Consider the following 23,365-nt stretch of genomic DNA (forward strand, 5'->3'; position numbering starts at 1 on the left):
TCGCATCGCTTGTCTATTAGCGGCGGGAGGAAAAGTAAGTGATACTGTTTTGCTGATGTTAGCGACTAAGCAACTTTGTCTTTCTCCTGAGGTTTCATTTTGCTGACGTGCTGGTCTTGATTGTGTTATTAGCGGCTAAGCAAGTTTTCGGTTTCCTTGGAGGCGGAGCCCTTACCCCGACTCCACCTCTCACTTCTGTGCTGGACAGACACACACATTTCCACGTGTAGATGTTTATATATAAGATACTAGTGAGGCCTCACCTTGATTACTGCGTGCAGTTTTGATCTCCATATAACAAAAAAATCAGGAGTGGTCTCTCCTAGACTTTCTCGTATACTCAAATATGGGGATGGATATTTAAGGAGTAAACCGCAAGACAATGATTATATTTTTATATAATGTACATTAAAGAACCATCAACAACAAATCAAATCAAATTAATAAAATATTGAACAATTATTAATTGTTATTAAAAGTAAAGTATATATGAATAAATCAGACTTTGCAGTTGCATGAATAATAAGTAAAGTACCACTTCCGGTTAACCAAAATAGCCCAAACGTTGATAGGAATCTACGTTTTGCACCTAATGCTTGTATGCAACATTTGGTTGTCCTAAGTGAAAGCGTACTCAAGTTATCGTGTTTACTTAAACACACACACAGGCAGACACACATACATAATTCCAAAAATGGTATTTTTGGACTCAGGGAGGTCTAAAACTTTGATATTCATCAAAATCTTGATATGGAATTTTGGGACGATTCCAATATAATTCCCTATAATTCATATACTTGACAGTCAGGGAGGTCTAAAACATTGGGATTTATAAAAATCTCAACATCAAATTTTTGGACAATTACAATACCCTATACTTCATATACGAGAAAGTAAAAAGACATGGCAGCCCCAGAGAAGAGTGACAAGACTGATTTCAGGACTGGTAGGTACAAGCGATGAAGAAACAGGAGACATAAAATCTTTCCCATATTAGCAAACAGAGATTAAGTGGCATGATCAAATTGTGAAAGAAATTAGGATAGTGCAGTGGATCCCTGTAGTTACTTTAAAATAAATTCTTCAAGCAGAACACGGGGACACATGACAAGGACAGATTTCTCACAATTGTTATGAAGGTTTTTCATCACAGAAACAACCATAGCCATGTGGAATAAATGACCAAGTAATGTAGTAGAGAGAAGGACCTTGGGGGGCTTTTACATCTCCACTTGATGTTATTGTGAAGAATCCAGATAAAAAAAAAATTGGCAAGCTTGTTGGGCTGAATGGGCTGTTTTCATCAAAATTGTTCTAATGTTTGAGTTATGCCTTTAATTTTAAGCTGCCAAATTGTGACCAACGAAAATGTCACTCAGAACAGAAGAAATATATCATTATTTCTGTCTTTTGCTTTGTGCCCTCCCTCTCCATAACCTATCATCTATGGGAGAGGAGCAAAAGCTTTAGATTCATCAAAAATTTCTATCTCCAGTTTTCAATGGATCTCAACGTTATAGGGTCCTCTGATACTGAAAACATTGATATCTCAATGATGGGTGTGTTTCTGTCTCTGTGTGTCACAGTTTCCTGAGGATGGCCTGGAGCTAAAACGGCTGGACGGAAAAATACCAAACTCGAAACTTAAGCCTGTTATGAGATGACGATGTGCTGATTGGTTTTTGAGCCAAATCGTGCAAGAGAAAGAGGCACTCTAGAAGAACCCTCAAATACTGTCATTCTGTAATTTTTGATGAATTCTTCTTGTTAATTGCTATCGTAATGACCTATTTTATGATCAGAAAAATCAGCATCAGAGTGCTAAATAATTACTGAAATGTTATAGAATAGTTCGGGTAGCCTACTGATGGTCATGTCTGAATTTATTTCTGTATTTTCTGAGGTTAAAAACTGAGGCAATAAATCAAAACCTATAAATAAATTGGAGTTAATTGACAGAGTGAAGTTTCATAATGAAGCAAAACAATGTCAGAAACTCATATATTACTTTTGTTCTCTATATTTCTTTTAAGTAATAGTTATCGTTATTTAAGCTGTTGAAATGTTTTAGCATTATTTTTGTTACTTTGTCATGTATCCTTTATTTGGTGTTTTGCTATGGGCATTGCAGTGACCTGAGACGAAGACTGGACTCCTTTGGTACTGTGTCTCTTCAGAGAATCCTTGGGTACCGCTGCTTTGACTTTCCATCGAATGAGTGGTTGCTCATGGAGTCGTGAATGAGACACATTACCTACATTGTGAGGGAGTGTCAGTTACAGCACTATGGCCATGTGGTGCATTTCCCCTGAAGGTGATCGGGCTTGCAGGATCCTCATTGTTGCACCTCTAAACCAGGCCAAGGGGAGACCCCAAGAAACACCTGGCTGCGGCAGATAGAGGGTAATTTTCCTTAGACTGAACTGTGTGTCTGCCTGGGGGGGTCATCAACCAGGATGCCGAGCTGTTCTGTCGTGTGGTGGGTGCGGCAATGCACAGTACCAGTGCATGCTCCCCAACCTGACCTGACCTGACCTGCTATAGGCAGTGCCATTTTGTGAGTTGTTTGTAAGGGTGCAGCATATTGCTTATGTTAAGTGCCCTCTGTTGCTAGTCAAGTAGTTCATGGTCTGTGATGTTATCACACTGTCATCAATAACTTGTTTGAACTTTAGGTAAAATAGGATTTTTTTTGGCTTTGACTATTTTAGTTAACATTTTGGTTTTTGTTACTGGTGACTCCTGATCTCATGGGCATCAACCCCCTGCCTCCTACTCCATGATGACCATTTACAAATTTACTACAAAACCAGCATTTACTGTCTAACAATCATCTTAAGAAAGAGTCTGGTCCAATATTAACACGACATACAAGCAACACAGTCAAGAGAAAGCTTTAAAAAGTGTGACAGATAGGGGGCGCTGTCGTCCCCTTGAATCCTCAGACAATACGTCAGACACCAGATAAAAGTCCAATAATGATATTTATTATAATAATATTGTGCACAAAGCACCCCCACTCCACAATAATCCACAATAAACAATCAATAATCATTCAATAATACACTATTCCTCCACTCCAAGCAGCTCAGTCACCCTTCCTCCCAACTCAGCTCAATGCTGGGATCTCCCACAGTCCTTTTAAAGTCTTTAACCCGGAAGTGTTTCTGTCCCTCAGTCCATGTGACTTTATAACACTTCCGGGTCAGGTGAAAACTTCTTCTTTTCTTCAGCCCAGAAGTACATCATTCTTGCTGTCCCCTCGCTTGGGAAGTACTTCCGGGTTATAAGGAAAATATACGTCCCTGGGCCTCCCTGCAGTATCCCCTGGCAGCCCCCACGTTATCCAGCAGGACTGTGACGAAAGACTCCAAGTTCCATGATGCCCTACTGGAATTCGGGGCCCCTCCATGTTGCAGGGATGGCTCCATCTTGTGGCTTGTGGGTGTTGGTCGGGATATACTGCCGGAACTCCCTCACAACAGTAATCAACAGCACTTAGTAAAACAAAGCTTTTACTTTTGGGAGGGTTTTCCTGAATTGTTTAGATGAAGTTCAGACAGGGATGGTCAGCAACATGGTGGCCTGTTGGCACTGTAATGGCAGAGTCACCCATTGGAACTAGCGTAACACAAATAAGATGACACAATCCAGAATGTGACAAAACAGACATAAAACATAATTATAGAAAAGGAAACAAATCCAATTTTTTAAATAATTCTAAGTAATGGGAAATTATGACACAGAACATGACTTGAATACTGATTTTTTTCAAGACCAGCATACCATTTCTGGCCCTGCTATTAACTGCACCTAAATAAATCTTTGATGTCTTGGATCCTTTACTCACCTGGCAGTCCCCACATTTCCACGCTGTTTGCTTTCCAGCATTCCAGTCATTTGTGCTTGGGTGACCATGTGGATGTGGTGCCAGACCCATATTGGTATGGGTTCAGTGCCATTGTATGCATTTTGCAGTGTGTCTGAAGGTTTATTAACTCTCCAGTCAGGATTTGGTTAATATACTGTACTTTCTGCACTGTAAATTCCCTTCAGAGAGACCTCCCTTTGAAACGTTATGTAGTGCTTGAGAGACGTTTGACAGCACACTGACAAACATTGTTAAGAAAAGATGGTGCTGCTTACATTCTTAGTATTCAGGGAGCAGCCAGCTAAGTGTCCCTTCTGCATGCTGCTTGAGTTCATTCTCTTCACATCACAAAATAAGGCAGGTGTTGTCTAGCAAAGTGCTATTTGAAGAAAAAAGGTGCCTACTCCCACCTGCTGCTTGCACTTTATTAGACAGCAAAGACATTTTTCATTAAAATGTTGTGCAATATCATGGTTGATGGGGAGTGGAGATTAACAATGGACCAGCAGCATGAAACAAATTCACGTTCACTAACCTCTCGTTGAGGTTCCTTCTAGGTGCTCAATAGCTTGCCTAATTGTTTTGACACACGTTTGATGGTGCACAGCACAGACTACTATTTCATTGAGGAAAAAAAGTTCTTCTCTTCTAACAAAAACACAATTGTTGTAGGCATTAAAGCCGAAGGTGTTGGCCTAATGTGTGTTTTTTGTGCTCTAACTGCTGTGATTTCTGTTAAGTGCCTTGTTCTCCTCGTACAGTTTATCAGTTTATTTTTGTTTCACTTTCCATTTTATTTGCCTTAAGTCATGAGAAATAAATAAACACTTATGAGCTTGCGCACTTATTGCATTCATTAAAAATAATAAAGAGAATATGAGTAATAGTGGGAAAAGCAGAACCATAAATACAAAATACTTATGCTGCCAGTAGCAAGTAGAGAAAGGAGACATTGAGCTTATCTACTGGGAAGGCACCCCCATACCTCCCAAAGTTGAGCCAGCCATCTTCATCAAATGACACCGACCAGTGATGGCTTAAAGCTAAATCTTGGGATGCTGAAGCAGCCCATGGACTTCACCTGTAAAGACCATGAGGGGAATTACAAGTAACTGGTTTAGTACTTGAAATTCCGAAACAACCTGACAGCTAAAAGTTGAAACTGGACTTTCAGAAATTCAGAACAGGCCACAGACATCTGACGATGATTTGGATGGCTGCTGGAAACCAAAGCCATCCATGGATATTAAGGACTCTTGGGAATCCAAGGAATCCTACTGACTTGTCCTAATGAAGATGGGAATGAGGCTTACAGAAGTCTGAACTACCCTACACAATCCATAGGGGACCATAGGGACAGAGTTCTAAAACTGCTCACTTCAGTGCTGCTGATGCATTTCTTGTGACCCAGTACTTGCTTTTCTAATTATGTTTATTTTAGAATATTTTAGATTTGTTTACTTACCTGGGTTTTCAAAATACATTTTTATATAGATTTCACTTATTGACATCATACAAGATTGTGTCTTAGGTTGCTAGAACCGCTTCTCTTATTGAAAGGCCAATGGTGCTGGTACGATCACTTTGTAACATTGTGTTTGTCATGTTAATTAGGACCAAAGTGCTGTGACTACTCCTTATCTGAAATTCACTGAAAACAGAAAAGGAAAATGGCCTTTTGCAAAAAAATAAAAAGCTAAATTTTGTTAAGAAACTCAGGTTCACAGCTAAAACATTCTCTCAACCATGATTCACCCCTTTACAAATGAATGTTTAATCCATCAGCCCCTACCTGCCTTTAGATTTCAACTTCTGGTTCATAAATTCACTAACAATAAATTAACAATAACCGTCTACACACTGTTTTCTTTTTGGAGTGACATTCTCATTGGTCACATAGTGAGCCTCCACTTCCAATCAGAAGGAGCCTCTTTGTTCATTTTTTTTGTAGATATAAAGACTGATTGTGAAGTAAATTGTTGGATCTGTTATGGTATTACTGTTTCATTGAGTATTATGCAGTTATAATGTTCTGTCTTTTGAAAAGAAAAAGCAGCTGAATACTATAAGTACAGGTTCTGCTCAATCAGAACCTTCTTGAAATCTCTGAGAACCATAAACCCAAAGTCCAATGCAAAAATTCTTAAAATGTACCATTGACCTGCTGAGTTTCATGTACATTTTTGCCATTTATTACAAGATATAATGCACAAAATAAAAATAAGCAGCAAAGAGTGTGATGTGAAATGACAAAATGTAATGCTTCTTTTTTACCCACTTATCTATTTATTGTCATTTGATATGCCTTTACAAGTGCATCTTAGGGATTCCTTTGGTATGACTTCCAGTTTGTTGTTTTCAGCGCCTACGTAAGACATCTCCCCTCTTCAAGGTCATGGGTTCAGTTTGTCAATCTATGTTAATTTCATGTAGCAGCGTTACATCGCAGCCATTACAAAAAAGCAAACACATCATTTTTAAAGAGGTGAAAAAATGTGCTTCTGAGTTTCCATGGTTGTAGCTCTGACAGTAAAACTTCCAAGAAATAACATGTGTTGTTAGTCCCTGTAACATCTTAGCTGATAAAGGAAACAATGGTACAAGGTCTACTGGGAAGCCTGAAAGAGTTTACCTTAGTCATCTGATACTATATGATGAGTTATGAGCTCCTGCCTAAAAACAACTAGCTTCTAAAGTGCACAAAGAAATAGCACACTGCTGAGAAAGCAGTAAAGTTAGAGAAATACATACATGCATACACAAAGGGATGAGAATAAATAGAATTTTTCTAGGTTTTACCCCAAATGGGAAGGCTCAGGTTGTGCAGATTCTGTAGGCTCAGGCTCCAAATACTTTGTAACTGGAGACAAAACCTCAGGCACTGGAGATTTCTGTAAGGCACTCTTAAATGAGTCTTTATGTAAGGCTTAAGTACCCTTTTTTCGGGAATTCGTTGTTCTTTGTGGCATTGGCTGAATCTCTTTCAGATACATCAGCTTAGTTATTGACTGAAAATTAAATCCTAAAATTTCTAGCCCATCTGGCTTGTTGATCAGTTTATAAAATGACTCAGAACAAGACAGTAAAGGTTTTAATGATAAGGATCAGGAGAGGAAACATAGTCAGGGAACAAGCCAAATACAGAATCAAAACATAGGAGTCCCAAAGCACATACATCCCAAAAGTGCTTCCAAAAATGCCCACAAGAGGGGAAAGCCATCAAACCCAGCTAGTAACAAGGGCAAACACATAACTTTATAAAATATAAAGGTTTATTATCCGAAAAATGCTCTGAAACAAAAGCAAGCTCCGTAGAGCACAAAAGGCAAAACAGGGTTCCCTAAAACAAAAGACAATCCAGGCAAACAAGGTCCCAATACAGAAATCCAGAGCAGGTTCAAAAGCAGAGCAAACAGGTCATAAATTCAGTAATCCACAAAAGCACAGAAAAAGGCACAAGTAAACTCATTGCTACAAAGCACGTCTGAAATGAACTACCATGAACTGTGGGAAACCCTCTGGATTTAAAGGGTCGGGAGCAGTTCCTTGCCAGTGGCCCCACCTTTTGGGGAATCACCCACAAAACACAAGAAACGTAACACAGGTGGCTTACGTATATAAAAAAACAAAGAATAATGCCCATAATCAAGAAAAGTAGTATCAACATAAAAACAAGAATCAAAACCAGACATAAAACATGAAGGAGGAACAGTGACATGACACCAGGAAGTTAGCAAATTATTAGCAAATGAATTGCACACCAACATCAGGATTATCTGTAAATCTAGGATGAGAACTTGGCCGCCAGTTCTGAACGGTTGCATTAAAGACTACACCCCCATCAATCGGGAGCCGCATTTCAGTAATAGGACTCATAAAATGATGGCAACCATATACAATACCAGATAGTGTCATGGCATTTAGCTATTTTTTTTTTACTTTCTGAAAACATCTTCAAGGAAGAAATAAATGTTGTTTTGGCTGTGACATTTTGTTATATTTCACCCAAAATGAGAAAACCAAAATCAAAATCCTTCCAAAAATTCAAAAAAGTGACCAAAATATTTTCAATCAATTTATTAAAAATAATAAATTAAAGAGGTTTTTCAAGAAGTTCTTCAAATATGAAATTATTAAATATTAAATTAATAATGTATTAAATTATTCATAGAAAATTAAAGATCTTTCCAAAACAGAAATGAAAAAACAATAAATTGAAGAAATAAAAATCAAGATTGATCAAACTCACTAAAAGACCCAGTTACTAAAAATAGAATCCAAAGGGCAATCAAAAATATAAATCCATGTGTGGGGCCAAACATCTAAAGAAAACAAAACATTCCTGCCAAACAAGAATTTCCGTTTACATCATAAAACAAGCTATAACAATAATCCACAAAGAAATCAAGAAGCAATGAAAATGAGAGTGCAAAGGAGCCAAAAACACAGCCTCTGGCATATGCTAAAGAAATGGCAAATTGCGGGACAGGTGAGGGTCTTAAATGGTCCCCTCGGGTGATGACTGCTCTACTGCTCACAGCACCTGAGAGTCCTAATCCTAACTCAAGCCTAGCCACTGTAGAACGCTGACCACAATTAAGGGCCAGGCAAAACAAAAATACAAAATAAAATAAAAACAAGCCAAAGGTACAGCAAGGGAACTTTGGAAAACAAAAAAGAATGAAAAACGTACCCCAGGATGAGGCACTGCTACAAACCTTCCAAAAATATCGATCTCTCCGAAAATAATACACAAAATGACCTAAGAAACCAGAATGTGATTGGCTGTGTCCAGCAACACTTGTTTCAATTTTATGATTTTTTTGTGCCACCGATTACTCAAGTTATGTAGGAGCTTTGCCAACTTTTGCTAGAAATCTCTAGAAAAAAAAAATTGTATTTCTGATGACAGACACCAAGATATGTGTTCTTGCAGAGAGCATAATAGTGAAAACAAAATGCAAGAATGTATAATATATAAAGTAAAAATTCAAGTCAACTAATGTTACCTAGTAATAATAATCATAATTATTAAAAATAAAATATACATTATTTGTGAAAAAATAGCTTTTCATAAGCAGGTTCGGAAAATGAGTGCAAAGCTTATTAAATAGACAAACCACAGTGATATATTAAATATTGATTTAACTTCATTGCTTCCTACACTGGCTCTCTAATATGTAGCAGAACATCAGGCAGTTTCTCTTATTTTTTCAGGCTCTTTTTAATGAGAAAGGCTGACCTCTGTAGCATCATACACACTTAAAAAAGCAAACATGTTCATCTGCTGCAATGTGCAAGAGTGCAGCGATTCTTAGAATGACATTATAAAAGCATGGCCATCTAAGAACTCCAAAAGACATGACAATGCCAGCTCAATGTTGCAGTAGGAAAGAAAAATAAGTCTATTATTGAAATACACAAAAGCTGCATGAAAATGTTTTCAACTGTCTGTTAAACCCACCTGAACAATTTCCGAGTGAGTGCTGTGTGCATTGTAACCATTCAAGTTGACTTGAGCTGCAAAGCCTGCTTCTTTGATCATTGTCTGAGGTAATGGCTCTCGAAGAAGTCAGACCCGACATCATCAGAATTTACATTTCAGATTTATGGAAGGTTCAGAGCCCTGTGTTGTCACAGAGATCAGTGAGGCACAAATTAGTTTCTTCTAATGGAACTGCACCTCTTGTTTCATAGGAGAGCTGTGAACTTGTCTGGTTTTTATCTTTCAAATGTATCTCACCTCCATTAAAGGGTATTTGAGTAACAGCCAGTTCAATCTCCTTGTCATGTAATGCACTTTAAACAATTACAATATAAAGGTCTTGATTTCACATGAAGAAGACAGTTATAAATTAGGTGATATGGACCATACAAAACACTGCACACAGATTAGCTGGAGGTTGCTCAACTGATTCCACTTCTGTGTTTTCTCCACACTCATCTCCTGCTCACCTTCTCTCTCTTTCCCGACCTTGCCAATCCTGGCCGACTCTTTCTCCTGTCCAGAGACTTTCATCTCTTGTGCTTGCCTTCACTCGCACTACCCCTGTTGAAACCCCCCACTGTACTTACTTTCAGGGTCGAGGGTTACCTCCAAAATCTCGTGACCATCCAGGAACACAGCCTTCATATGGTCCACTGTTTCAAGGGCCAGTCGCCCAGGGTTGTCCCAACATTGTTACATACAGTAATTTGAAATGGAACTACATCTTTTTTTATTTTTCTTAAAATTCTTTGGGCTATGTAAAGTGCTCTATGCTCTGGTAAAGTAGGGAGTAGAGAGGGAAGATCGGCAGTTTTATTATAAACGCTGTCAGAGATGGGGGCTCCCAAGGACTGGAGAAAGTCAAAGGCATTCCTTTTATAGTTTTTGTTTTGTTTTTCTCCTCCTTCTTGCTTTCCCCATCCAGTTGACTGGCCAGTGTTGGCTCCTGGTTAGAAGTTCTTGCACTCTCTCTATTCATTTTCATCAGACCAGAAATGGAACTCGGGTCCATGGAGCTGTAAGGCAATTGTGCTATTGGCTGTGCTGATGCAGTACATGAAATTAATCATATTAATAAATTTAAAGCACAAATAGTTTTCGCTTGCAATGGATTAGCTTCTGATTTGCACCCACTGTTAGCAACAACTTCCTGCAACAATAAAATCTGATTAGGTGTCTTAAAATATTAATAGATGGTAAAGTTTGTCAGCCAATTTCAAAATGTGTAGAGAACTGTGGAAGACAAAATTATTAAATGTAAGGAGTGTACAGCTGTGATTTGCACACACTGGCCAGTTTTCTATCCAAGATGTTGTGATGCCCAGGTGCCTGCAGCCTTGGCATCTTCTTGAACCTGCATCAACAATAATCATGAACAGGATGGACTAGTGCAATGAGGACACAATTAATTTCCAAATGAGTAATGTCAAAACAGTGAATCTTCAACAAATAATGCATAAATATTCTATAAAATAGTGCATGAAGATAAAACCAGCAAATATTTCCATTAAGAACCATGAATTCAAACACAGTCGAGATATTCTCCTCCCTTGCCTCTTGTCTCTCTTGTCTCTCCTAGGATATCACAGCAGGGCTGAGACCCCAGCAAACGCAGTCAACCTTCCTGTTCCCTCTAGTCTAGTACCAGATGGGACCTTTCTGCTGCCATCATTTTTGCATCTATAGGTTTACACAAACCTCAGTTGCTTCTCAGCTCCTCAGCTCAGCAAGGACGATCCACCCCTGGAGTGCCATACCCCTCGCCCCACCAGGGGCTCACCCTACTACTTTGCCTTCTGTCCTCCCCACCGCCCCTAGCTCTATCCTGCTCTCAACTTTTTCCTTGTTTTCTCTTTCTATTTCTCTTCCTTTCCAACTACTTACAGTAAACTCCCTTTTGTCCCTTAAGTAGACTCATTGACTTACAGAACTGCTAATGAGGGATGGGCGCACAAGTCACATATTCGCAGGAGAGTAAATGATTACTCCATTACTCTATTAGCGGACACCTACACCAGTGAGTCTGAGCTGCATTATTCAAAACAAGAATTCCTGCTCCATCACAGACTTCGAAAGTTACAGTATATACTTATATATTGTTATTGTCCATTTATTGTATAGTCATCTCAAGGAACAGTCATTGGAGTTGAGCAGCTAAGCACTTGCTGCAAATTGTACTGTTTGTAGAATTTATATGTGACAAATAAAATTTGATTTCTTTTGACCCTTAGTGTACTTCACCACAGGTGTCATGTCATTTTCTAACCCACTTACCATATATACTCACGTATAAGTCGGGTCTTCAAACCCAAAAAATTAATCATAAAATCTTATATGCCAATTCAAAAATGCAACACTTAATTTTTTTTTTTTTTTACATCTTCTTGCCTCCGATCTCGCTTCAGTTTCTCAGACGCATTGAATTTTGTTGCAGCAGCACAGTTACCAATTTCTTTCGCCACTTCAACGACTTTTAATTTAAAACCAGCTTCATATTTTCTTCTGATCGAATGCTCCATCCTAGATAACGGATGCTCTTACGATAAACGTGTATGAGGGTGTGAGATACAAAAAACACAAAACAGTGCAAACTTCGCTTCGGAATAGTTTGGGTATTACTGTGTGGTCATGTAGGCACAAAACATAGATAAAGAAGTCGGTGTGCTCCATGGTTACTCTCTCAGGTGGGCGTTAGCATATCATAATCTCTTGGACCAATAGTGTGAGTTTTCCGCATTCGACTTACACGACCGACATTATTAAATACCAGAAATTATACAGTAAAGTTAAGTCCTGACTTATCCGCTTGAGAACTTATCCGCGAGTATATACTGTAATCCCAACCAGGGTCATAAGGGAGGCACTGGGGCTTTTTACAGCTACCATAGGGAGCAAGGAAGGATCAAACCGTGGACAGGGTGAACACACACACACACCAAATACACTCCAGGGCCAATTTAGTGTCACCAATTCACCTAAGCTGCATGTATTTGGATGGTGGGAGGAAACCCACCCAGACATAGGGAGGACCCAGAATGTGAATCCCGGTCTTCTAACTGCTAGGCAGCTGCACTACTGTGCCGCCCACCACAGATGTGCCTGTATATTTCACTTGAATCAAGCTGAGAAGTGAACTTGGCTCTCTCGTGATGTAATGCAGCAGTGCTTATCACTGAGCCACCATGCTACCCTCCAAAAACTGCACTTATATCATTCTCCCTTTCTTCTCCCTGCACTTATATCATTCTCTCTTTTTTAACATTTTTTTTCCCCTACAATTTTCTCCAAGTATACTTGGGTGACTGCAATTATTCAACATAAAACCTTCCTGTATAGCAAATCTTGTAAACTGGACGCCTGGGAATGGTCTCTTTGGATTTTTAGTTATTTAGCCAAGCAGAAGTATTAACTTTCCACCCCTGAGGGTGACTCTCACTGGCATTTTGAGGAAATGCATCTCATTTTTTTTATATTCTATTTTAAGTGATCTCTTGAGTGTATTTGCACTCCTGTCTTCCTCCAATCTCTGCAAGATTGCAAAGAAAAAGTTTCACTATTGAGCCAATGGTGTAAAGCATGCACTTGTCTGACCTGTTTATCTAATTGACTAATACACCTCATCTACTTGACTTTCCTGTTTTAGAGACGGGGAAAAAAAAAAGTACAGAAGTAGGAGACACCTGTGATTATTGTTAAGCTTGAAAGAAAGTTGACAAAGGGAGGGTAATGTAGGAATTGAAAGTCGCATTCACTGGGGCCTGACGACTGAGGCAGGGACTGCTCGTGAAGGAGGCAAGCTGGACACTCCGCTCCCGTCTCACTGCCCTCTGGGGACCAGTCACGAGTGGATGGGAGGCTGCGTACGGTGACCTGGCACCATGCTGTCCTATCTCAGGTCCGCGGTGAGTGTATCTATATGTTTACTGCCCAAGGCTTCAAAATGCACAAGTGGCGTGTGTTAGAAAAGCTGCATAAGTGTCTGCGCGACATTATGACAGCAGATTGGTCTTGCAGCTAAATCATCACAAAGGATCTCCAAATCAAAAGAAGCAAATGTTAACAGTTTCTTTGTGCATTAGGCATTGCCTGGTAATTATGTTATTTGACTTTTACTGTAACTTTTAGTTTCCGAAGTGCAATTTACTGTAACTGATCAGTACGTGAACTGATAGATAGAGTCTGTTAATTGCATACACACACACACACACACACACACACACACACACACCAGTTATAAATCTTATCTCCTACAGGACTGGCTATGCAGGATCATGACAGTGGGATTAAAAGCCGAAGCTAATAAATAAACAAATCGGATGATCTGTTTTATGGCTTTACTGCATTGACTGGTAGTTAGTTTCAGTACACTGTTTTTGAAATGATTTAGTCCTCTGCGGAGTGGCACAATGGTTAGCCCTGCTGCCTCAGTTTCAGAGCCCTGCATTCAAATCCCAGTCAGGTCACTGTGCTTGTGTAGACTGCATATGTCTGCATACTGTAGGTTTACCTCCCACATGGCCTAAGATGTGCTGATGAGCTTGACTGGTGACTCCACATTTGCAATGTGTTTGTGAGTGGGTCCTGCCATGGACTGGTTTTCGGATTGTTTCCACTGCTGCTAGGAAAATGACAAGTTGGAAATGATTACGTTCACTGTGGGATGGAACAGTGGGTAGCACTGAGGACAGACCCCTGAGTGCAAATCCCGGGCCTGGTGACTGCCTGTGTGAAGTTTGTATGTTCTCCATGTACCTGTGTGGGTTATTCTACCATGGTAGATACTGGATCCATCACTAACTTGAACTGGACAGGCAGCTTATACAATGAATGGATAGCTTGGTGTATGGAAGTTAATTGTGTAATGCGCTTTATTATATAATAATATCAGGGGGCTTCATTCACCCCCTGCTCGCTTCGCTAGACAATCCCTTTCCTCCCCACCAGCGCTACTCGCCATTGTGTAAAGGGGGCCTGTATTCACCCCAAGGAGACACGGACGCTCCTCTAAAACCCATCTTAAACAGTTATACATTGGGAAACAAATACTTTTTTTTTTACCTCCTCTTTGTTCGATCAGCTGCTGGCTTGCCACGTGATCTGCATTTCGTGTAGCGCTTCAAACGTTTATCGCAGGACATGAAAGTGTCTCTCTGTCTCTTTTCAAAAGATTACGTTTTGTTGAAAGATTTTTTTTTTTATAATAGAGAGATAACCAGCATCCAGAGGGCAAACCACCAAAGCACCTGTGGCATTTCCAATTTCAGTCATCTCAAAGGGCAGGCAAAGAGAACTAGACTAATATGGGAAGTGGCCTAATATGTTCACATGCGGACTGCTCCGAAAGTGAACTTCATGTGATTAGTTGCCTTTTACGTGTTTACTTCCTAAACCGTATGATTTGAACCCTTCCAAGTGCAAGGTGGCAATGGGTTATTTGGTCAGGCTACTTTTCAGTTTTGAAAGAACTGAAATGCAACAGATAGTGTTTTTTGTCAGGCATTAAACACATCAAACAAAGTTACTGCTCAGCATCAGGTGCTGACAACTGCAAAAGGCCAATTTTTGCTGTTGATGTCCATGTCTTTATTGTTCAATTTGTAATGAAAGTTGTTGACAGTGAACTTCTTGATATGTCTTAAATGTAATTGTGATAGATAGATAGATAGATAGATAGATAGATAGATAGATAGATAGATAGATAGATAGATAGATAGATAGATAGATAGATAGATAGATAGATAGATAGATAGATAGATAGACTGCGGTGGGTTGGCACCCTGCCCGGGATTGGTTCCTGCCTTGTGCCCAGTGCTGGCTGGCTGGGATTGTCTCCAGCAGACCCCCGTGACCCTGTGTTCGGATTCAGCGGGTTGGAAAATGGATGGATGAATAGATAGATAGATAGATCTTTATGGACAGTCAATAAAGCCAAAAGTATGACAACTGTGGACATTCTAATAATTTGATGGGACCCTTTCAGTTTTGTTTCAGGGTGCAGCACCTCTGTGAAACGGCTCTGCTTCAGGTAACCAATCATTTGCTTATGGCAGCAGACTCTGGGCAAACTAGCATATTAATTCTGTTAAATCTTAGTGCTTCATTCAACACTGTCAGACATGATATTGTATTGTCCAGAATGGAGAACATGCTTGGTATCTCTGGCACTGTCATCCAGTAGTTTAAGTCTTAGAGTTTGTTAGTCTTGGCAACAGCAGATCCAACTCAGTGCCAGTCATACAAGGGCTCTGTCCTTGGCCTTCTGCTCTTTTGTATCTATATGCTTCCCCTTGGCCATATCATTCATAGGTATGGACTGGGTTATCATTTTTAAACAGATGACGCTCAAATCTTTTTCAATGTTAAAAGTGAAACTTCATCAGGGCTGTCTCAGCTTACAACTAGCCTTAGTGAAATTAAAACCTGGATGGAGCAGAACTCTTTAAAATGAAATTGCAACAAAACTGAACTACTGCAAATTGGCAGTAAAACGCAACTTAAAGAAAATGAGCTCCTTCTCAGTCACTCTTCATGGTGATCTCACCAGACCTTCTTCTGATGCAAGGAATCTTGGTGCCATTTTTGATTGCTCCCTTTCTTATTCTTGGCAGCATTAGGTAACAGTGCAGAAACCATCTGTACACCAAGTTGAATGGTAACTTTCCACATGGCAAACAAAAGTACAAAGCCATATTTACTCAGATTGGGTCCATTTAAAGTTGCTAGTTAAAAGATAATCCATAAGAATGTAAAGAATGTGCAAATACTACACATAACGCTGACAGATCGGGTAAAGAACCCAGGTCCATGGAATTGTGAGGCAGCAGTGCTAAACATCACACTATCATAATATAAAAATGCAATGGAGTCGATTGGCATCCTTTTTAAAGCAATTTTCTGTCTCCGTTTTCTTTGCAGTTTTAAATTGGATTGATTTGGTTCTGATTAGGGATGGATGGATGGATGGATGGATGGATGGATGGATGGATGGATGGATGGATGGATGGATGGACAGGATAGAAGAATAATAAAACAGATACACTCATTCGTGTCATAGCAATTTCAGCTTTCAGCACTTGGGGTTCAGGTTCCATTCTTGTTTGGAGGTTTTGCAAGTATTTTTCTTGTGTTTATGTGAGTTTCTTCCCATGATTCAAATGTGATATCAGCTTATGCGTGTGTGTGTTTTATGCCTATCAGTATTCATTTGTGAACTTGTGTCCTTCCAGATTTCTACATGTTGCCACCACAACAGGTTTTAGCACCTTGTAATCCTGGTCTGTATTTGGAAGTAGATATCCAATCTAATCCAGTCTCTGTACTGTCGTCCATAAGGGTCCTTTTGAGCTGACCCTATACTCAAATAAAGCCAAGTAGACCAAAGTAAATTAAAGAAAAAGATTTTATTGCAAAACATAATAAAATAATAGAAGCGAAGTGGAGTCTGAAATATGAATAATAGGGAAAACAACACTACCTGTTGGACTGCTGTCTCTACATTGGCCCCTAGTGTGTGTGTGTGCGTGTGGGTGTGTGTGTGTGGGGGGTGTGTTCACCCTGCAATGGATGGTGCCCTATCGAGGGGATTGTTCCTGCCTTGCGCCCTGTGTTCGCTGGGTTAGGCTTCAGCCCCAAAAGTGATCTAGTTCAGGCTTACGAATTTTACGACATGTCATCTTAAGCTTCTTTCTCCTCATTCCATCTGCCTCCTCTCGTCTCTCTAACCACTCTCCTTCCTGTCAGTCTAGCTCTTGTCCATGCCAAACCTCTGAACTATTGACCAGAAGGAGTTTTTAAGCCCCAGCCAGGAACTACTTCCAGGGTAGCCAAGCTATTATTTCTGGGGTTAGAAATAGCCAAGGAAGCTCGTGGGCTGTCATGGTAGAGCAGAATTCCCTTTTGTAACCCCAGGTATCCTGGCAGTTCACGACTGCAGTGTTCTCCTAAAGGGCTAGGGAGCCCACCATGGAGTCATGTGTTAGATGGCAGCAGTGAGACTTGTTAATTAATGGCATGGGGTCTCCTGGCCCTGTTGTGTCACACTGTCCTCATTTATTTCCTAGGACTAGTTAACTCCTGGACACCAACTATTACACTGGGGCATAGCACCTCTATTAACGGTGGCCTTGTGTCACTGGTAATGTTGCCGCTTTCAGTGCAATTACTACCAGAGCATCTTACAGCTCAGCTCCTTTACTGTACTACAGGATATTCCTTGCAATTGCACAAAACGTATATTCTCAAACCTAAATGTGGTGAGATCCTGTGATGACAGCACTGGGCACAAGATGGGAATCAACCCTAGACAGTCCATCTCAGAGCAAATACACGCACATACACACACTTACACAAGGTAAATGTTGTCTATTAACCTAAACTGCATGAGGAGTGGAAGGAGTGTGTACTCAGAAGAAGTCATAAACAGACATGAGGAGAACTCCAAACTCCACCAAGACAGCCAACCAACCACAGGATTCAAACCAAAAACATTGGCTCCAGGAGGCAGCAACTCTAACCTCTGGTCCAGCATGCCACTCTACTCTTGTTGCTTTACCCAATGTGGAAGTTGTGGGGGGTGTGGGGGGTGGTCTTTAAAACAAAAGTAAAGTGCAAAGGCCAGAGATCAGTATGAAAGGAAAGTCAGAACAACTCCTTGAAAGTTGCTAACCACTACACCATCATCCGACTTTACCAGCACTAATTTCTGTTTCTTTTGATGCCAAACTCTGCCAGAGATTTCAAGTAGTTGTAACCCCACAGCCAAGTCAAATCTCATAATGAATTGGGATAGCTGATCATATTTACTGTAAGCATTGTAACATTAATCCCACTTTACAATTTACAGTGAAGTTTTTAAATAATACCCAGGCAAAGCCAGATAACACAGAGAGCCTAGCAGAATCAGTAAGCACAGTTAAGAATCTCATCCTTCTCTTAATGTTTCACTGGCCTGTTTCATCCATGCAGGATTAAGTTGATATTTTTCAAGTCAAGGCTTTAGATAAATAAAGGATGACAAATAATAAAAGAAGGGAGGTAAGGTGGCACAGTGAGTAGAGCTGCTGCTTCTTGGATTGAGTGTCCATGTCAGTTGCATGCTCTTCCATATCTTTATGGGTTTTCCTCCCACTTTCCCCAGTTATGTAGGTTTGATTAGGAGGTGATGCCACACAGGGCCTGTGTGTGTGTGTGTGTGTGTGTGTGTGTGTGTGTTTAAGAGTCAGGTCTTTGATGGACTGGCACCCTGTTCTGGGTACTTTTCTGCCTTTTCAGGATTAAGCAGGTTTCAGAATGTATGTGTGTATGTATTTAATAATATTATCAAGGACTTTAATATTAATAAAGTTTACATTAATAAAGTATGACAGATGTCTTACCCAGATTATAAACTCAATAAAACAACTATTCCTTCTCCACGGTGTGAGACGTAAATATTGCCCTTGCTTCATTTGGTAATTTTGTGATGCTGTGTTTATGTACTGTGTTATGTAGTCTCATTGCAAGTGTGTAATCGGTTACAAAATTCAGAACAGCTTTACCTGTAAAGGTGTAAATGGTTTAGTTTTAAAATTTAACTTGGGAGAAAAATTAATGTAATTAATTAAATTAATGAAATTAATTAAATTAAAGCCAAGTGCTTTCTGATTTATAAAAATTGAAAACTTAACTGCCAACTTTACTGTATGTATTTACAGTATTTTTTGTATTTGTCCCAGCTTCATGCATTAAAGGCTGCACATATTTTTAGAAACTGGACAATATCCCATAGATAGTCAAATGTAGAAAGTCTGCTATGTTGTGTCTTAATGTCACCCTGGGGGGTGGAACAACTAGTCATGAACTACTACAGCATGATCTATCATTTTATTACTCTTGCATACCTGCATATATTATTACATTAAAAGTCAGAACATTAGAACAATGTGTAATTAATTAAAATTAACTGAATCAGCAAATTTTAATTTATGAGTTTATTTGTAGACAATCGTGATAATATTTAATGTTCAGCATTCTGGTCCTCATAAACTGTTTAATATACTTTCTTTAGAGTGCAAACAATGGCAGTGCTGAGATCCATAGCTGTCACATTACATTTCTTCTTTTCTTGCATCTTTGTAAGTTTTCCATGCATCATATTCTAGTGAAGTTGTCCGTTCATGTTCTACACTGTCAAAGTATTTAAAACTAGATAAAACTGATTTTGATTTTTGTTAAAATTGAGTCAGCAAAAGTTCCCATTATAAAAGCTCAAAGTATTAAATAAATGATGCACCCTTTTGCAAAAATCTAATATTTGGACTTGTTTGGCCCTAACTTCAAACATAAGACTGATGAAATACATGAGCTGAATCATTGCACTTCTCCACATCAACCTGTTACATCCTTTTGACAACTCTGAGCATAATGCAAAGAAGAATCAAGAGGAGGACACTCCACATTTTCTTTAATCTGTCAAGTGTAAAGTGAAATTTACGGTGAGGTTTTAAAATGAGAGCTGGGCAACACAGGGGAACAGAGTTGTAGTTCAGTGATCTCCTAGTGAGCAAACTAAAGTTTAGTTTAGCGAGTTTGATGTTCTGCTACAAGGCAAGGAGAGAGATGTTTAAAGCTTGCAAGAGAAAACTATTATAAAGGAAACCAAAACCAAAATGTCAGGCAAGTATGAAGTGAAAAAACAGCAGAAAGAGATCAAAGACCAAGAAATCGATAGAAAATGCAGTGACAGAGCTTTTAGAGTAGCCCAGACAATCTAGGATGTCACTTCTTAATTGCATGCAGGCTTTTATATCCTCCGCTAGTGATGCAACTATAAAGCCACGCCCCTAGCAACTACCATGACAACAGCAGCACAACTCAGCAGTGCCATGCCAAAGCAAGATGGTGTCGTGGTAGTGTATAGATCATTTTAAACTACCTTAAATATTTATCAAGGATTGATTTTGAAATTAAGACTGTTGACTATAAAAGTCTGAGTAAAAACATATATATTTAAAATAAAGTGAATCATAACATTTATGCTGCAATGCTGCCAGTTTGATCCACACCCTACAGTTTGATCCTGAGTAAACTGCTTGAGTTGCCACTTTCCAGTTGTAGAAATGTAGGTGGAGGCCATGCCATGCCTCGTCTAGAGCAGAGTATTGATATAACATTTCTCTTCTCTCTGTATTTTTCTGCCACCTGCCTTAATTGACTACATCCAAGTATTTGAACCTATGCCCTTCAGGCTTATAAGTTTATTTGGCTCTTGGTAGGCTCTTACAACTATTAAAAGAATGTTGGCATATGTTGGCATTATAGCCTGAAGCCATCTAACTCTTGGTAAATATGTCTGTAGATTTAATCAAGTTGCAAAAAAAACAATGTTGAAAATACATGTGTCACCCTGTGCATCCAGTTCTCTTTACACCTAGCAGTTTTCCCTAATCCTTGTGGGGTTGGCACATTTCTGCCATGTCCATGTGATTTTTCCCTCCACATCCCCAAACACATGCGGGTTAGACTGATTGACAATTCCAAACTGGCACTGAATGAGTGGTCTTGCAATGGACTGTTGCTCTGTTCACTGCTCTTTCTTGACTTGTGGCCAATACTGCCTAAATAGGCTTCAGCCCCCATGACCCTAAATCTGACTGCATCAGGCTGAGAATGTAATATTAGGCTATGGAGTTTCCTGTGAGCCTAACTATCGGAGCCTATATTGGTCCATCAAATATAATTCAGGAGAAGGTGATTGAACAGAAAGACCTCAAAGCCAATCGATGCAGGAGTTACCCATGAAAATTGAAACACAATGGTTATGTTTGAAGTGACGAGAGTGAAAGGTGCATAGTGTGGCTGTATGAGATTTGCTGTTGAGGTTCTTCAGTATATGGCAGTTTCACCTGATGAATGTTTGAGAGAATAAATTCAGTTCCTGGTGCATGTTTGTAAATATACAGTAGGTATGGAGGTAAATTTTATTATCTAAATGGGTAACTTGTTTGCAGGTGGAAAAGTACAAACATAAGATTTTGTTACACAGATCCAAGAAAACACTCCAAGAGACAACAAGTGACAACTATTGTGACAACAGGTACACACTCATAGGACTTCTGCAATGAGAGTATTGAACGGTAGCTGTGCACAATAGTTATTTAGAATTCTCATAGCTCTGCAAGTAAAAGAGTTCTTAAACATTGTGGCCTGCAGAGGGTGCCCCTGCCGCCCTAACCTGACAGACAGATGCAGGACACAAGTTCTGTATACGCTTTTTTGTGTTTTTTTCCTGTGGGAAATGCCTTTCCCCATTTCCCACCTGCACAGCACAGTTCATAGCACCAAAGCACAGCATAAAACACTCTTTTCTTCTTTTCCTTTCTCTTTCTCTTCCTCTCTGTCCACCTCCACTCCTCCTGGTAAGCTTCATCTCCTTTCCTCCTGACTCTATCTCCCAGAGTAGTGGCAGCTGGCTCCTTATATAGAAGTGTTCCAGGTGTCCGGTGATCTTCTTCCGGCTGCACTTCCAGATGTGGCAGAAGTGCTGCACCAAAGGACTCAGCTGTTCCTGCAACACCCCCTGGCGGTACCCATAGAACCCAAGAGGGCTGCTCCAAACTCCAACCCCCATGGAGCCCTGTGGGAGTCAGAGGCACCACTGTAACCCAGGGGGGCTGCCATCTATCACTCCGGGTGAGGTAATGCCCCTAATATACTCTCCCCTCCAGTCATTCCACTATAGAGGCGTCTCGGCCTGGTAAGGGCCCCAACCGCCAGCCATAGCATATTGTTCTTGAGTCTTGAGGATCTAAACCTGATGGCAACAAATGAAACTCAGCAAACACAAGATGGCTGCTGTCTGACAGAACAGAGCTCGCCTCCCTTGGAACGTATTTCTGACACAGAAACCATGGGTTTTACTGCTAAGTGTTGTTCTTGCACATTTTTGTGTATTGCTAATGTCTGCAAACCAGCAAATAAAATTAAACATCACACATTTGATTGGATGAAAGATTTTGTGGTAGTTTGATTAGATGTCTTCTTCTTTCTGTCACCACTGTTCCATAACACCAAATGCAACGGGCATGTAGATTGAAGGATTCATTTTAATCACCGTGTGTACTTTGGAGTGTTCTGTCTGAAGTCTAATAATAACAATAATTCATTCATATTTCCATAAGTTACATGTCTTCCAGTTCAAAGTTGCTTGAAACTTTCAGAGGTTTCCAGAGTACTCCTGGTCCCTGTCACAGTCCTCCTAAGACTTACTGTTAGGTTTTTGGAGGGTCTGCTCATGTGTGTTCATACAGTTCAGGATCAGGGGAACTGGCACCTATCCTAGGAGCATGGGGCACAATGTAGGAACCAGCACTGGATGGCGTGCCAGTCTATCTCACTGGATGAGGTGCTCTTACCTACACTTACTAATATAGGAAATTGCCATTTACCCTAACACACTCACCTGCGAGATGAGGAATACTCACACAGACATGGAGAGAATGTGCAGACTTAACACTGGGAGACCTAGAATTTGAACCCAGGACTCTGGAGGCATGAGGAAGTGGAACTAACCATGGCACTAGTATGCCACATCACTGCAAAAATATAAGCATATTTGTGATTGTATTTCTGAACGCAAATTGATGGATTTGGCTCAAAGATCTGCCCCCGTCTTGTCTCTATTGCTGCAAAGATTAGGCTCGGGCTCGCCCATCTTCACCTCTGAATTGGCATGGGTGAACATGGTAGGTAGTTACAATCAGCAGATGAACATTTGCCAGTTCACTAAGTGGGCTGCCATGTAGTAGATTTCTGCTTGTGCCTTGTGCTTTGAGAATAAGACATGAGGTTTTGTATAGAGGTAAGTGGAACAAAGATGGGGAGAAAAGGCAATACAAGACTGTAAAAGAGGGAGGGCTGGTAGGGGTCTTGGTAGAAAGAGCAGTTTTTTTTATTTCTTCCTGACAGTCATTTGTTTAGGCTCCATGCTGTTGTTTCATGCCCTGCATTAGTAAATTACAGACAGCATG

At 40.0% G+C, this 23,365-nt stretch overlaps 1 protein-coding gene across 10 annotated transcripts in view; it reads left to right on the forward strand.

Moving 5' to 3' along the window:
• The window catches only part of rap1gap2a (RAP1 GTPase activating protein 2a), a 451,901-nt gene that overhangs the window by 354,983 nt on the left and 73,553 nt on the right, over window positions 1–23,365 (forward strand). For 2 of the 10 annotated variants that reach the window (XM_028806696.2, XM_028806697.2), the window contains exon 1: window positions 13,034–13,261. The exons of 6 other annotated variants lie outside the window; for them this stretch is intronic. In XM_028806696.2, the coding sequence (XP_028662529.1) occupies window positions 13,238–13,261 (24 nt within the window). In that variant the 5' untranslated portion in view covers window positions 13,034–13,237. Of the gene's footprint in view, window positions 1–13,033; window positions 13,262–23,365 lie in introns of those variants that run through there. 2 more of the 10 variants (XM_051930964.1, XM_051930965.1) reach the window with 2 other exon arrangements.

Source organism: Erpetoichthys calabaricus, chromosome 8 (assembly GCF_900747795.2).
Source record: "Erpetoichthys calabaricus chromosome 8, fErpCal1.3, whole genome shotgun sequence".
Lineage (NCBI taxonomy): Eukaryota > Metazoa > Chordata > Cladistia > Polypteriformes > Polypteridae > Erpetoichthys > Erpetoichthys calabaricus.